The sequence below is a fragment of the Symphalangus syndactylus genome, chromosome 16 (assembly GCF_028878055.3).
Source record: "Symphalangus syndactylus isolate Jambi chromosome 16, NHGRI_mSymSyn1-v2.1_pri, whole genome shotgun sequence".
Lineage (NCBI taxonomy): Eukaryota > Metazoa > Chordata > Mammalia > Primates > Hylobatidae > Symphalangus > Symphalangus syndactylus.
In genome coordinates this window covers 88,237,874-88,253,219 of record NC_072438.2, presented here as the reverse complement: position 1 = coordinate 88,253,219, position 15,346 = coordinate 88,237,874, and the positions used below count along the sequence as shown (strand labels likewise).

The 15,346-nt window shown below is 40.9% G+C and overlaps 1 protein-coding gene across 2 annotated transcripts in view; it reads left to right on the top strand.

The window, feature by feature from the left end:
* TRIO (trio Rho guanine nucleotide exchange factor) overlaps window positions 1-15,346 on the top strand; it is a 365,439-nt gene that overhangs the window by 325,094 nt on the left and 24,999 nt on the right. For both annotated transcript variants that reach the window (XM_055245954.2, XM_063619580.1), the window contains exons 38-47: window positions 1,271-1,419; window positions 2,544-2,610; window positions 4,247-4,350; window positions 7,110-7,179; window positions 9,478-9,567; window positions 10,138-10,230; window positions 11,296-11,346; window positions 11,597-11,674; window positions 12,622-12,813; window positions 15,044-15,221. In XM_055245954.2, the coding sequence (XP_055101929.1) occupies window positions 1,271-1,419; window positions 2,544-2,610; window positions 4,247-4,350; window positions 7,110-7,179; window positions 9,478-9,567; window positions 10,138-10,230; window positions 11,296-11,346; window positions 11,597-11,674; window positions 12,622-12,813; window positions 15,044-15,221 (1,072 nt within the window). The remainder of the gene's footprint in view (window positions 1-1,270; window positions 1,420-2,543; window positions 2,611-4,246; window positions 4,351-7,109; window positions 7,180-9,477; window positions 9,568-10,137; window positions 10,231-11,295; window positions 11,347-11,596; window positions 11,675-12,621; window positions 12,814-15,043; window positions 15,222-15,346) is intronic.

Sequence of the window (15,346 nt, the reverse complement as noted above, 5' to 3'; positions counted from 1 at the left end):
AAAATGTTTGCTTCCGGTAAAGCTCAATGGCTATTTATTTAAAAGAGTGCATTTATTTTTCAGATCAAACTCTGCTCCTTAACTTAATGTCCTGTTTTTCAAAAATAAGATTAGCAGTTGGTGTGTTTTTTATAGCTCCATGGGTTTTAACAAGATTGCGTGTACAGTACATACTTTGTGTCCTCAAAGCTCTGCTTAACAATGAAATCAGATTCAGTCTGTTACTGTTAAGAGGAGAAAATAGAACAAGTATTAGAGATTTTAGTTTATTAATATCAAATGTTTTAAGTGAGGTATTTTTTGCATTTTGTATTGTGCTATTCAAACCAAGAATAAATTCATCACATTTTTTTCCAGTTCAATCATATCTATATATCCAGTTTATTGCTTTGGGAATGTTAAAAGAACTATAAATCTTAGGTGTTCTGTGAATCCAGGTAAAACAACGAGATTAATATGTACCAAATTAAAAGCAATCAGTCACCAGTCATTGTCACATTAATCCAAGGAGAGAAGTCACCAATATTCAACTTACAGATTTGCTGAATACTTGCAAAGATTTGCATGAGGTTCTACTGGGGATACAGCAATGAAAACAATCACCTATAGAAACCAAAAGCCAGTGGGGGAAAGAATGTATTGCAGAAGTAATTAAGACAAGCACGATTACTATTTTGTATAGAGGGATAGAATGCAAGTTGCTAGATGGAGATTAATTTTACCTGGGTGATTTGTATGCATTGAAGTATGAGTCAAAGCTCTAACAGGATAATCAGGAAACCAAGTTTGTTGGACTGCTGATGTTGCTACATAGTCCACCAACAGGGAATGCAGGCATCATGTCCAGGTGCCACACTGGCCTGAACCCACGCACATCCCAGCAGCTCATTTGGCAGGAATATAACCAGTAAGAAAATTGCTAGATATTAAATATGTGTGATTTGTCCAAAAATGGGTGCAGCACTCTGACGTAAGCAAGTATAACATTTCTACTTATTTGATAACAAGAAATAGAATATATTAATGTATGTAAATTCACTATCCTTTTCATTCCAACTTTCCTCTTTTCTCCACCTCCTTTGACTCTATTTTTTTATTAATAGTTGGGTTTTTTGTGTTATTAAATACTATAATTTCACAAACATAAAGATATTATAATTTCACAAATAGGTTTTCTGTATTTTCTGAGTTTGGGTATTTTCTTGTCTTAGTTTCAGCCAATCATGGGCTGTGGGCAGTAAGTGTTGTTGATTATCTCAATTTCTTCCAGGCACTGGAGGATCGCCCCAGCTCACTCCTTGTTGACCAGGGAGATAGTAGCAGCCCTTCCTTCAACCCTTCGGATAATTCCCTTCTCTCTTCCTCCTCGCCCATTGATGAGATGGAAGAAAGGAAATCCAGCTCTTTAAAGAGAAGACAGTAAGACAGAAATGTTTTCATTCTTATTGTTCTCCGGGTTCTCTCCTGTCTTTGGTGCCTTCAAAAATGTGACTGAGATTCAGCTCTGAATTACTGAGATGAGAAGCTCCAGGGCCTCTCATTGAGTAACCGTACGTATGTAGAAGACTCAGGACCTAATAAGGGCACAGTATTCCATAGCTGCAGTTTCTTATTTTATTTGTATATGATACTTCACAAGTAAGAATGATGCAAGACAAAAATGTCTTCTGCCACATCTGGTGAGAAACTCCTAGACTTTTTATTGTACATGTGATTATGAAAGAAAAAGTAATGTAAAATTAGAACCAGTCCCCAAAACTTGAATATTCTTTGAACATACTTTACTGGTTTCTCAATGCCAGTAAAGCAGCATATGGTGAAAAGAGTCCTGAAAAGTGTTACAAAAGGTTTAAACTTGCCTTTGGAAAAGAAAAAAAAAAACGCAAGCTACTTAACGGCAGAGACTTGGTGTTTTATTCAGCACTGTATCCCAGCACCTCCGATGGTGTTGGGCGCGTGAGAGGTGCCAGGTTGATGTTGGTTGAATGAATGACTGAACAACACATGGATGAACCTTTTCAGGCCGATTGAGGTTGTTTACTATACTGATCAAATGATTGTCTTCTATTATCTGAGCGGCCTTAAACGGTTTCTGAATGTTACAAACAGAAATACTTGTGAGTGATGTGATTAGACCGAAGGCTTTAAACATCTGATTTAAAAGTTTTTCTTGTATAGCCAGTGAAGGTTAAAATGACTTAATCATTTTTAAAAGCTACTTCCTTTACTGTCATGGCTTTGTCAGAAAGTTATGTCTAAGCTTCATTGTTGTCCCTGTATGCGATCAGAATCCAGAAGGGTGAATTCACCCTGATTGCCCTCATGCACTGTACCTAAGTGTCTTTTGACCTCCAGAGCTCTCGTGGGTTACCCACTTGAACCTGTAAGTGATTTGGGACTCTCCAGAATTTAACACCTAAATGTACAAATTTGATACATTACTATTCAGTCCTGGAAGGAGTCTGTCCTGACCAGGAGCAAAGGTACAAAAAAATTCATTTAGAAAACAGAGTTTGCGTGATAAACACTTTTTCTCTCTCCAGCTACGTTTTGCAAGAATTAGTGGAGACAGAGCGTGACTATGTGCGGGACCTTGGCTATGTGGTTGAGGTGTGTATTGCCAGAAATTTAGTAACTTTGTATCAGTTCCAAGAGTTGTCCAAAGTAATATCATTTTAGACAGTTGAACACCTCTCAAAAGCTTTAAAAACATTTTTGACCCAAAATAAAAAATGACCAACGAAGTATTTCCAAAAAATCAAGTTTAGCCAATTGTCTTTACCATCTGTATTCGGTTGTAAATGCTTCTTTTTCGCATAGTGTATCTTGACATAATCTTTTTTAACAATTGAAATTTATAATTATTATAAATAATTTGATATTATTATTAAATGATACTAAGTAAGTATATTGTAGTTAGTAGACAGGAATCTTGCCTTAATTGTATCACTACAGAAATGAAGACCTTATTGGTTGAAAAAGTCAGTGTGGGCCAGCTGTGGGTTCAGTTCCATCCTGAATCCACCCAGGTTCAGAGCCTGGACTGTGGCTACACCAGGTCATTTACTGATAGTTTCGTACAGAATACATTGCCATTTCCATTGAACAGAAGTTGCCAAGCACTGTAGCCATAGCAAACCGCTGCCTTTTATACTAGATCAAGAGCCATCTCTAGGCTAATCCCTGCCAGTCAATTTGGGGATTAGTCAGATTAAGAAACTCAACTCATCAAAAAGCTATTTTTGTGGTATAAAATTTTATGTGTATTCTTTCATCTTTGCAAATTTGTATAGGACAATACTTTTTGGTTACACATCCCGTTAAAAGTACCAGCTATAGGCCGGGCGCGGTGGCTCACGCTTGTAATCCCAGCACTTTGGGAGGCCGAGGAGGGCGGATCACGAGGTCAGGAGATCGAGACCACGGTGAAACCCCGTCTCTACTAAAAATACAAAAAAAAAAATTAGCCGGGCGTGGCGGCGGGCGCCTGTAGTCCCAGCTACTCGGAGAGGCTGAGGCAGGAGAATGGCGTGAACCTGGGAGACGGAGCTTGCAGTGAGCCGAGATTGCGCCACTGCACTCCAGCCTGGGCGACAGAGTGAGACTCCGTCTCAAAAAAAAAAAAAAAAAAAGTACCAGCTATTACAGTTAATTGCGTAACACAAAAGATTTAACATGCTTGATTTGTCTGCAGTCATTGTTCACAATGAGATAAGCAACCTGGGTACTTAAGAGGTTCTTGTACAGACTTAAATAGAAATTTTAAGCCACATTTTAGCAGCATATTCAATCAACTGTTGTTTAAAAATCAATTTATAAAAAGAATATTGTTAAACCCTTATTTAACAGATTATACAAATAATCCAAAAAGAAAAGAAAATCTTTGTTTCTAGAGATAAATGCTGAAAACAGGAGATACGATTCTGACCAAATATTTAATATTTTCAAACTGTTTTAATGAAACCATTTACATTTGTTTAAACTTCTTTAATTCCTTAGAAGATTTTTGATCTGTGAATGCTGAACAGTCCAGGGAAAGAAAATTACAGCAATGAATGTAATGGGTATATTCCAAGTATCAGTTAAGGATACTTTTCATATCGGGTTTTTTGTTTGTTTTTAGACAAAGAACTGGTTACAAGACAGTTATGTGTCCATTTTGCCCTCTGTGACTGTTAATCAATAAGCCACTAGTTGATTCAGACATATTCCATGAAATACACTTATCATAACTGTTTAATTGTAGGGCTACATGGCACTTATGAAAGAAGATGGTGTTCCTGATGACATGAAAGGAAAAGACAAAATTGTATTTGGCAACATCCATCAGATTTACGACTGGCACAGAGAGTACGTAAACATGCATTGTGCCCGATGGTGTGCAAAGCGCCCGCGCTTGCTAAACCGAGGCAGGCCAGGCCAAAGGGAATTTGTTCTGTTCATTGTATTACCTGTGTAGCCTCCTGGAGGGAGCTGGTGCAAAGGAGATATTGATGTACCCAGGAGTTCTGCAGTAGCACTTGGTGGCATGGAGAGAGTGTCATCTCTTCTTCGTGCTGGTCCATGTTGAGAGTCTGTGGAAGGGAGTAGCTGGAAGCACCAGCGTGGAGCCAGCTGCCGGAGCTGCTGGCCTGGTCCTGACCTTGAGCCCGCGGCCTCCCTACTGCACACTTCCATTCTTCATCTGCACACCCACATTATAATGTTACCCACCTCATGGGTTTTTTGTGAAGAGTGACTGAGTTAATACTTTTACAAAGCACTTAGAACAACGTCTGCATAGAATAAGCCTCAATAAGTATTTCTAACTAGAATTGCAGCCATCTTTAGAATAAATACAAGTTATCATTAGAGGACCTTGAAGATACTCATTTGTCCAATTATTTTATGTTATTTTTATTTTTTTAGAGACAGGGTCTCGCTCTGTCCCCAAACTGGAGTGCAATAGTGTGATCATAGCTCACTGCAGCCTTCAACTCCTGGGTTCAAGTGATCCTCCCGCCTCAGCATCTCTCAGCATCTCTAGTAGCTGGGCCTACAGGCACGCGGCACCATGCACAGCTAACTTTGTTTTTCATAGAGACACGGGGCTTGCTGTGTTGCCTAAGCTGGTCTTGAACTCCTGGGCTCAAGCAGTCTTCCCACCTCAGCCTCCCAAAGTGCTGGGATTACAGGCATGAGCCACCACGCCTGGCCCAATTCAATTTTAATGGAAAAAGTAGACATGATTGCTCATGAAATTCAACTCTGATCCCGCTACATTCCCCACATCTATCCTAATCAGGAGGCGATCCATCTGGGTGCTGGTGCTATGTAGCTCACCTTGGCTACCAGAGCTTGTCAACATACCTGTCCCTTTAGTTCACTTCGCTTAAACTTTAAAAATCCTTAATCATCTGAGGATTGCTTAATACTGGCCACTGGTCTTCCAGTGGAATGTTCCAGATGCACTGTCTGCTCCGGTTACCTGGCTGGGCCTTCTGCTCTCCTGTCTTGATGCAACTGCTCCTCCCTCTGCACAGGGTGGAGCACGATGTCATCACCTCCAAAGCTCTGGCCTCTCTCTGAAGCTGAGCTCCAATACATGCTTCTCCGTTAGGCCTGGGTATTCCCAGTCAGACTCCTTCTCTTCTGCAGAAGCAGATGGGAATATGCTCTTTTAAACTATGAAATACTGGACAGATATGAGGAGGAACTACCATGGCATGTATGAAGTAGTGTTGTTATTTCTGTACTTCTCCCTCCTAATAGAATGTAAAACCCTTGAACCCAGGTCAGAGAGGTTTTTATTTTCATATCCCCTGTGATGTCTAATTATTTGGATTTACAGATAAATTATTGGTAAACTTTAGAAACAGCACTCCAGTTTATAGCTCTGTGCTGTAGACTTACTGAACATCTACAGTGAAACCAATTCAAAAAGGGATATTTTGTATTATGATTTAGTCTCCTACTTCCAAGGCTAGTTTTTAAGGCTGTGAAGGGAAGCTGAAAATGACACAGTGTTTCTGGGATGTCCAGACAGAGACACTGCATCCAGAGATGCTGTCCGCCGCAGCGGGGATAGTAAATCCCTTAGTAAAACATTGATTGGCATGGTGGTTTGCAGGTTAATGTAATACCAAATATTAACATAAATAAAAATATACTTAAGTGATAACTAAGGTGGACATATATCTTAAAAGACAACTACAGCCCAGAAAACAGTGAACATTGTTGTCCTACAGCTATTTTGTCACTGTGATGATACCTAATTTTAATCTTAAAGGGAGCTGATATTTATAACCTAGAAGTTGATTTTGATAACATTTGAGAAAACTTCATAAAGCTGGCACAGGTAACATATTTAGTTTTGTATATCTGCTGTCCAATTTGAGTCTCTAAAAATTATCTTAGAATGAATATGAAATTCGCAGGTATAAAGACCAAGTATTCAGAAATAAAAAATGTCCAAGTACTTTGAAACATCTGTTTTTCACTAATTATTCAGCCTAGGATATTAGCACTTGTGCCCTTGAACAGAGATGAGAATGTTTATTGTCCAAAGACCAGGAAGGTTACCCCAGCCAAGGGATGCACAGTCATGCCTCATCTTCTGTGACTTTGTATTCCTTTATGCTTTGTAGCTTAACAAAAGGTTTTCCTTGTACTGGTTAAGTTTCCATATATTTGTTAAATATATACTTCACACTTCACAGTTGCTCATGTCAGAACAGACTATTGAAAATGTAAACCTGGCCAGGCACGGTGGCTCACGCCTGTAATCCCAGCACGTTGGGAGGCCGAGGCAGGTGGATCACTTGAGATCAGGAGTTCGAGACCAGCCTGGCCCACGTGGTGAAACCCCGTCTCTACTAAAAATGCCAAAAAATTAGCCAGGCACAGTGGTGCACTCCTGTAACCCAGCCACTTGGGAGGCTGAGGCAGGAGAATCGCTTAAACCCAGGAGGCGGAGGTTGCAGTGGACCAAGATCACACCACTGCACTCCAGCCTAGGTGACAGAGTGACACTCTCTCAAAAAAAAAAAAAAAAGAAAAAATGTAAACCTAAATCTGAAATTAGAAGGCAACACTGGAAATAGTTCTAATATTTTCTCCTTTCTTTTCAGCTTTTTTTTAGGAGAGTTAGAGAAGTGCCTTGAAGATCCAGAAAAACTAGGATCCCTTTTTGTTAAACACGTAAGTACAATAGCATTGCTTCTATCCTGTTCTGATGGTGGCATCCTTAGTCATTGGTTTGTCAGATTAAAGGAGAACTCACTTATACATTACATGCGTGCGTATGTTTAAGATAAAATCAAACTGCATGGTGTTAATGAGTTGGATTTAAAATCCCTTCTTCAACATGAGTTATCTGCTTTCCCAGTCACCTGGCTGAAGCTGGCTGTTTGGCTAGTAACAGTACAAGTTGGTTAGAGAAGAGCAGAGCCAGGCCTGAACAGAAGGATCTGGGGTATCTGTGAACAGGCAGGTATTGTTGAGTGGAGATGTAACTATACCTGCAGTGGGTTTAACATAACAGCCAAATAGTGTGTATATCGAAAATAAGTGTATTAACGTTAAAGTTTTTTGTTTTTTGGAAAAATCACGATATATTTTTAGAAGTTAGTGACAGGAGTTTTTGCATTTTTGCCAGTCTCTTTAATGTCTCGCTGAATAAAAGACAGCTGGATTTTTATATCTGCTTGTGCATCCAACTCATTGCTGTGTTGTTTGGTTAAAGTATCCAAACAAATCCATCCTCACACACATACAGTTAGAAAAGGATGAGTATTTTAATAGCCTTTTCAGGTAATTATGTAGTTTTCTTAGACACTATACCAAAACTTGACAACTGGTCATTTCTTAAAGGTTAGTTGCAATATGGAATCTGAAAACCTACCCATGAACTTCTCCCTTGCTGTGACATTAAATACATTGAACTATTGGGCTTCGAGGCTCCTGCAGCCATGCGTGGTCCTGTGACATCAGGCATCAGTCCACTGGAAGATACCAAGTCACAGACTTAGGCAGATCTTCCAGAAGTTGACACGTTTCATTACACAGTATCCAAAAATCCAGTTTTTGAACTTGACCACCCATCTCTTTGAAGTCTGTAAGTGTTGTGAAGTTCAGAGTGGCAGATATATATTTTCCAAAACTTTAATTTTTTGCTTGAAAGCTGTAATTTTCACTAACAAACACTGCCAGTTGTTTGCCTTGAAATGACAGGCTTATTTTGTTCATGTTCAAGAAAATGTCTAGCAGATACCCAAGAATAAATAATTATAGTTTGTGTCAATCATTCTTCCAAGTAAAAATGGTGGTCCATAAAAAAAAGTGGTTAGTTCCACTCACAACTCAGTTACATAAGTGCTTTTTCTTGAGACATTTAACAAGTGCAAAGTGTTATGTGGACATCATCTTGTCACAAGAATGCTAAAAAGGTATATACTCCCTGGTTGAGTTTTAATACAAAGGATAATGTTTACTCATCCAGGACATTCTTAAGTAAAACTAGTTTTGTTGTTGTTGTTGTTGTTGTTGTTTTTTCTATATATTTGTGGCAGTGAAGAGTTTTTGCCAAGGTGCCAGCAATTTCACCCGCCATTGGTTTTGCACTTCAGCACAGATGTCAGCACAATGAAAAGGACAGCTGACATCTTAGTGGTATTTAGAAAATAGTTCTGACCGAATGGAGCCACTGAAAGGCCTCAGGGGGCCCTGAGGATCTGCACACTATACTTTGAGGATCACTGATTTATGGGAAGGCTCATTGTCTACATTTTTTTTCCTCTGCCTTTAGGATTTGAGATTAAAGAGCTTTTTCTTCTCTACTAAAACCAACCAGGCTTACTAGGGCTATTGGCAGGGTTTGGAGTGATGGCAGTAATTCTTTGTTTAATATTAAGAAGGGTGCTTTGGCCAGGTGCAGTGGCTCATGCCTGTAATCCCAACATTTTAGGCAGCCAAGGCAGGAGGGTTGCTTGAGGCTAGTTTTGAGACCAGGCTGGGCGAAAAAGCAAGACTCTATCCCTACCAAAAAAAAAAAAATTTTTAAATTAGCCGGGCATGGTGACACACATCTGTAATCCTAGCTTCTCAGAGGCTGAGATGGGAAGATCGCTTGAGCCCGGGAGTTTAAGGCTTCAGTGAGCCATGATCACACCACTGCCCTCCTGCCTGGGCAACAGAGTGAGACCCTGTCTCTTTAAAAAAAAAAAAAGAAAAAAGTTCTTTTGCTACCTTTGGTATTTGGTACTGTAAAGTGAAGGGTTTGGTGTATATGGGGAGTGATGGGGAAGGACTGGTTTTGGAGCCACACCGTAGAATGCTGATCTACATCCTGAATCTGGAATTTACTCCCGAGAGCCTTTGCTATGCAGCTGGGTTTTACGACGATTCCTTTTATGAATGTGCTGAAATGTGCGTGTACTCTTGTATTCTAATCGAACTTCCCATTGTTATAACCCAACTGTTTGCCTTTTTTATTCCTAGGAGAGAAGGTTGCACATGTACATAGTTTATTGTCAAAATAAACCAAAGTCTGAGCACATTGTCTCAGAATACATTGATACCTTTTTTGAGGTAAGACCTAAGATACAAACAGAAAGTATTTCTGAATCTTTCGTTCCAACTGATTTCCAAAAATTAAAGTGTCATCGGTTTCCCAGGAGACTAATTTCCAAAGAAAATTAGCCTCAGTGATAAGACTTCTGAACCTTTATTTCTTTCCTGTAAATCAGAGAAATGAGTATGAATTTAGTCTGTGGTCATACCCCTGGCATTCAGAAGACTGCAGTCATTGTTAAAAATAAGGGTTTTTATAAGTGTTACACTTAAGTCTCATTACAAATTCAGAATAATTTATGATCTAAACTTGTAGCCTAAAAATAGTATATATATATTTATATGAATAAAAGAATGCAATTGAAAAAATGCCTTTGAACAAGCATAAAAGACTGCTTTGAAAAACAACTCAGGTGAAAGTGTAAAACTTGGAAATTCTGTGAACTAGCAAAGCTCTAGTTAGTCTAGTGCTTTTTTTCCTTGTTGCTTTTACTGCCAATGTTGTAGTCTTTCTGACAATTACAAAGACTAAAAAATTGCCCTTTAATGAACAGCTCATACGATCTTTTCTGTCTCTTAAAACTGCAGGACTTAAAACAGCGTCTTGGCCACAGGTTGCAGCTCACAGATCTGTTGATCAAACCAGTGCAGAGAATCATGAAGTATCAGCTGTTACTGAAGGTGAGGAGGTGGCGGGACAGACTCTGGTGTCAGAAGTGAGTTTGCTGAGAAAATAAGACTCAGTGGGGGAAAGAAGGATTTGGTAGGACAGGGGAATCATCTGTGTAACAAGTATATTATTTCTGATAAGTTAATCCTTAAAAATTTAAGAAAATACTTCAAACAATTTTCTCAATTTTTTATTTACATCAAGTTCAGAATGAAAATATCAGTAAAAGTCAATTTTTTTTTCCCCCACCACAGACCTTGGAATGCTAATGATTTTTCTTCTGCTCTATCAACTTTAATTATTTTCTAATCTTCTTGGAACCTTGGATAAAAGTAAATTTGGAATCCCTTTGTATTCCTCTCTGTTGGCTTAACACTAGCCCTTGATTGAGTTAAATTCTTAAGCATAACTGAAGGCAGAGTCACATGTTTTTCTGTGATAAAAGTGACTTCAAGTGTATTGAGATTCCTTCATGTACAACACCTAGGATCTGGATATAGAGAGGGACAAAGAGCTTGTCTTGGATTAAACAGGAACAATCGGATAGATCTGGTGTGACTCTGTGTACTGCAGCTTGAAATCCACATAGGAATGCCTTTTTGTTGTGTTACTGAGAGAATAATATGATAAAGTAGAACTAAAGCACCAGACAGGTGTGGTGGTACATACCTGTAGCCCCAGCTACTTGGGAGGCTGGGGCAGGAGGATAGCTTGAGGCCAGGAGTTGGAGGCTGCAGTGAGCTATGATTGCTCCTTTGAATAGCCACTATACTCCAGCCTGGACAACATAGTGAGAGCTTGTCTATTAAAAAAAAAAAAAAATTATTTCAGAACTAAAGTGCTGAACCCCAGTGTCTGGCCAGTGTGAGTGGCCAAAAAGGTTAGCTTGTGTGCAATGTCTCATTCCTGTAGTCCCAGATACTCGGGAGGCCAAAGCAAGAGGATCACTTGAGGCCAGGAGTTCAAGACCAGCTTGAGCAACATAGTGAGACCCTGTCTCTTAAAAAAAAATAAATAAAAGGTCAGCTGCTATTGTCTTTGTCACCATTATCATGTCCTCTCCATTTCCCTTGCAGGACTTCCTCAAGTATTCCAAAAAGGCCAGCCTGGATACATCAGAATTAGAGGTACGTGCATCAGCAGCTGTGCCCACCCAAATCCCCACCAGCCTCTTTTCCTAATCCCCGAGTGTCTCCTAACAGTGGTCTGGCCCTGGGAGGAGGTCAGAGCAGTGGGTGACAGAGTCTTTCCAGTGCATCTCCATGAACCCTGCACACTAGAGGGTGGGGAAGAAGAACAGAACTTCTTCAGGTCAGAGGACGTCAGATTTTCCCTAGAGGAACTTGAGCTTTTCCTCTTCTCTCTCCCCTCCCACAGAGAGCTGTGGAAGTCATGTGCATAGTACCCAGGCGGTGCAACGACATGATGAACGTGGGGCGGCTGCAAGGATTCGACGTAATGCGGCTCTTGTTCTTTAAGAGAGCTCCTCTGCCTGCATCTCTTTCTCTTGTCTTGGATTATTTCTCTCCACATGGAGAAAGCTGATCCTTTTCACTTGGTTTTCTGGCTTCTCTCACTTTACTTCAATCTGATTGATACTTTATTTGCTTTTTTTTTTTGGTGCATTTGATTTGCTTTTTTGGGACTTGCCTGTGCTCAAAGCCCAGCGTCTCATGGCAGAAACAAGCAGGACCGGGCTTTGTCTCTTGGGCCCCGTACTCTAAGAGCTGAGTTTCCTTTCCTCAGCACTGAAGACCATGGTAGCTGTGTAGTAGGACCTCGGAGATCCCCATTCTCTCATCTCTGGGACTTGATACTTCCTCATTAGTTTAAGATATGTTTGCATGAGTTGCTAGACTATTCATATTACATATTACCTATTACATATTCTCAAGATGAATTCAGGTCCAGAATCTTCTTTTTAAAATGTGACTACTGAGTTAAGGAGGCAGGAGAAGTTTTTATTTTCTTGCCTACTGTTTTGCTAGAGAATTTAGCATTGAAAGTTCTAGTGCTATGGTTCTCTCTGGCGCACACACAGAGGCCGCTGGAGGGCTTCCGAAAACTCCTGTGCATGCCTGATGAGTTCCTGCTGGCGGCCCAGGGGCCACACTTTGAGAACCACCATTCTAGTATAAACCAGACATTTAAAATTCCACTTTTAATCTGTGACTGTAATTGAGGCGCCAGAGGTCTGTACAAATGTTGGCAAGAATTTTATTTAGATAATTATTCTGTTTAGAGCCAAGAACAGTAAAAGAAGAAAAAATACGCTCCATAAATTAATAAAAGAAAAATACATTATTCTATAGGAGGAAATCTAAAGAAAACAGAGCTTCAGATAACTTAGAATGCAATGTTTTCTTCTCCCCTTCCTTTTCCCCCTTTATTTCTTGTTTTAGGGGAAAATCGTTGCCCAGGGTAAACTGCTCTTGCAGGACACATTCTTGGTCACAGACCAAGATGCAGGACTTCTGCCTCGCTGCAGAGAGAGGCGCATCTTCCTCTTTGAGCAGATCGTCATATTCAGCGAGCCACTTGATAAAAAGAAGGGCTTCTCCATGCCGGGATTCCTGTTTAAGAACAGTATCAAGGTAATGTGTGTCTGTGATTTCTCTGTGCCAGCGCATGTACCCGTCACACTGATACACTGTTTCCTTTTAATGATGACATACCCTGCTGCTTGGTTTAAGTATTTGAGAATTTTCTAGTATATTTCAGAGTCTTTGAATTCACCCCATTTCTCTTTTTACTGTCTGTGTTCTTGAGTGGCTGATGTCTTGTACACACCTCTATGTGACCACAGCCATTCATTCTTACCTTATGAGAACTGGTCATGGGTAGTGTTTATGCACCCCCTTCTCTAGGACCATGGAAAACTGGTTTAAATTTGATAGCACAGATTTGGGGGATGGCTCTATGATCAGAGAAAAAGCTAACTCGGTGTCTTCTTCTCTTCCTCCACTCACCAAGGAGGTACTGAGCACTCAGCAACAGGTTGTGAGGGCTCCAGGAGTGGCCCAGCTAGATGCCCTCCCTGCCCTGACGTAGCTTATCCTCTAATAGGAAAGGAAGACAGAGGGACAAAGAAAATAATTGCAAATGGCCCTCAAGTCTATAAAAGGGACAAACCAAAGGTGAAGTAGAGAAGAGCAGAGGGCAGGCCTGAGGTCCCAGCAGATGACTCCTGGGAGATACATGCCCCTGCCAGGGTCCTCCTGGCTCTGCAGCTGTGCAGACCCTGAGGTCAGAAGGGAGATATACTTCCCTTTGGTAGGGCCTCCTGCCCTACGCCATCAGGGACAGGGAACTCTCAGACTCTGCACACCTGCGGGCGTCACAGCACATAGGCAGAACATTGCATCCTCCCCCATCCGACCCTTGGCTCAGGCTTTTGTTGGCTGTCCCCAGCAGCCTCCATTTGCCTAAAGTCGGGGTGGGTCTGTCCATGGGCACAGATGCCAGGTTGGGGGCCTCTGCCCACCAGCACCTAGGAGGGCTCTGGAGCCAGACAGTGGGGAAGGAGGCTGCCTCTGCATGAGGCTGCGCTGCGGGCCCTCGCACCTCCCACCACCTCCCTGCCCCTCCAGACTCCACCTTTTGAGGCCCCTCACCCTGAGGCCATGTCAGGCACAGACCCTCTGGGCTCACCACTACACCCAGGCCTCCGCCCATCCCCTGAACTGCACCCGTCCCATGGACGGCAGCCATTATCTGAACTGTGCACCCATGCCCTGAACTGTGCACCCATACGCTGAGCTGCACCGATCCCTTGGACTGCAGCCATCATCTGAACTACACCCATCCCCTGCACTGCACCCATCCATCCCCTGCACTGCACCCATCCATCCCCTGCACTGCACCCATCCCCTGAGAACTGCCTACCCATTCTTCTCACAAGTCTTTTGGCAGAAAATCACTCCAGCACTGTAGGAATTTCGTATATATTTTTTACATATTGTTTTTATAAAATTATTTGACACATTTTAATCATGATATCACATACACTTTTATAACATAGGTTTTATTGATATTTGAGATTTGTTTAATGGTGTCATTTACTCCCTAGAAAGTAAGTAAGGATAAATACTGAGGCATCATAGAGGGGTTTGGGAAACAGGTAATCCCAGACCCATATTTCTAGTTAATTGTTCAGGCTGTTAATTCCAACTATTAGTTTAACAGCCTTGTAATCCCCATGTACCTGAGTTAAGAGGCATTAAAAAAGCTTCAGATGTTTTCTGAGGCAGTAAAAATGGCAGTTCAACTGAAAAGTGCTTGTTTCAGGATTGAGGTAGGATGAACTTCACTTCGCACTTGGCCAGTGGGGATCAATGTGCTTTAATTTTTTATTGTGGTAAAATACACATAACATAAATGTTCCATCTTTAATTACGTAGCTCCTTGGCATTAAGAACATTCATGTTGTGCAGCCATCACCATCATCTGTCTTCACAACTCTTCATCTTGCAGAGCTAAAGCCCTGTACCCGTTAAACACTAACTCCCCACTTCCCCATCCCCAAGCCCCTGGCAACCTCCACTCTACTTCCTATCCCCACATTTGACTAAGGACTTCCTGTAAGTGGAATCATAACAATAGTTGTATTTTGGGACTGGCATATTTCACTTAGCATAACGTCTTCAAGGTTCATACATGTCGTATTGTGTGTCGGAATTTCTTTCCTCATTAAGGCTGAAAAACTGTCCACATAGCCCACATTTTATTTGTCCATTCATCAGTCAGTGGACACGTGGCTTGGTTCCTTTCCACCTGTTAGCTATTATGAATAATGCTTTTTTTTTTTTTTTTTTTTTTTTTAAGGTGAGTTGCCTTTGCCTGGAAGAAAATGTGGAAAATGATCCCTGTAAATTTGCTCTGACATCAAGGACGGGTGACGTGGTAGAGACCTTCATTTTGCATTCATCTAGTCCAAGTGTCCGGCAAACTTGGATCCATGAAATCAACCAAATTTTAGAAAATCAGCGCAATTTTTTAAATGGTAATGTGTGTTCTGTTACTAGATGTGTGCTTGCTTTCCTCATGTACTCACTTGTATTTATCTTCCCTCTCCCATTCATATCCATAGTAATGACAGAACTTAGCACTCACTGCTTTTCAGGCACT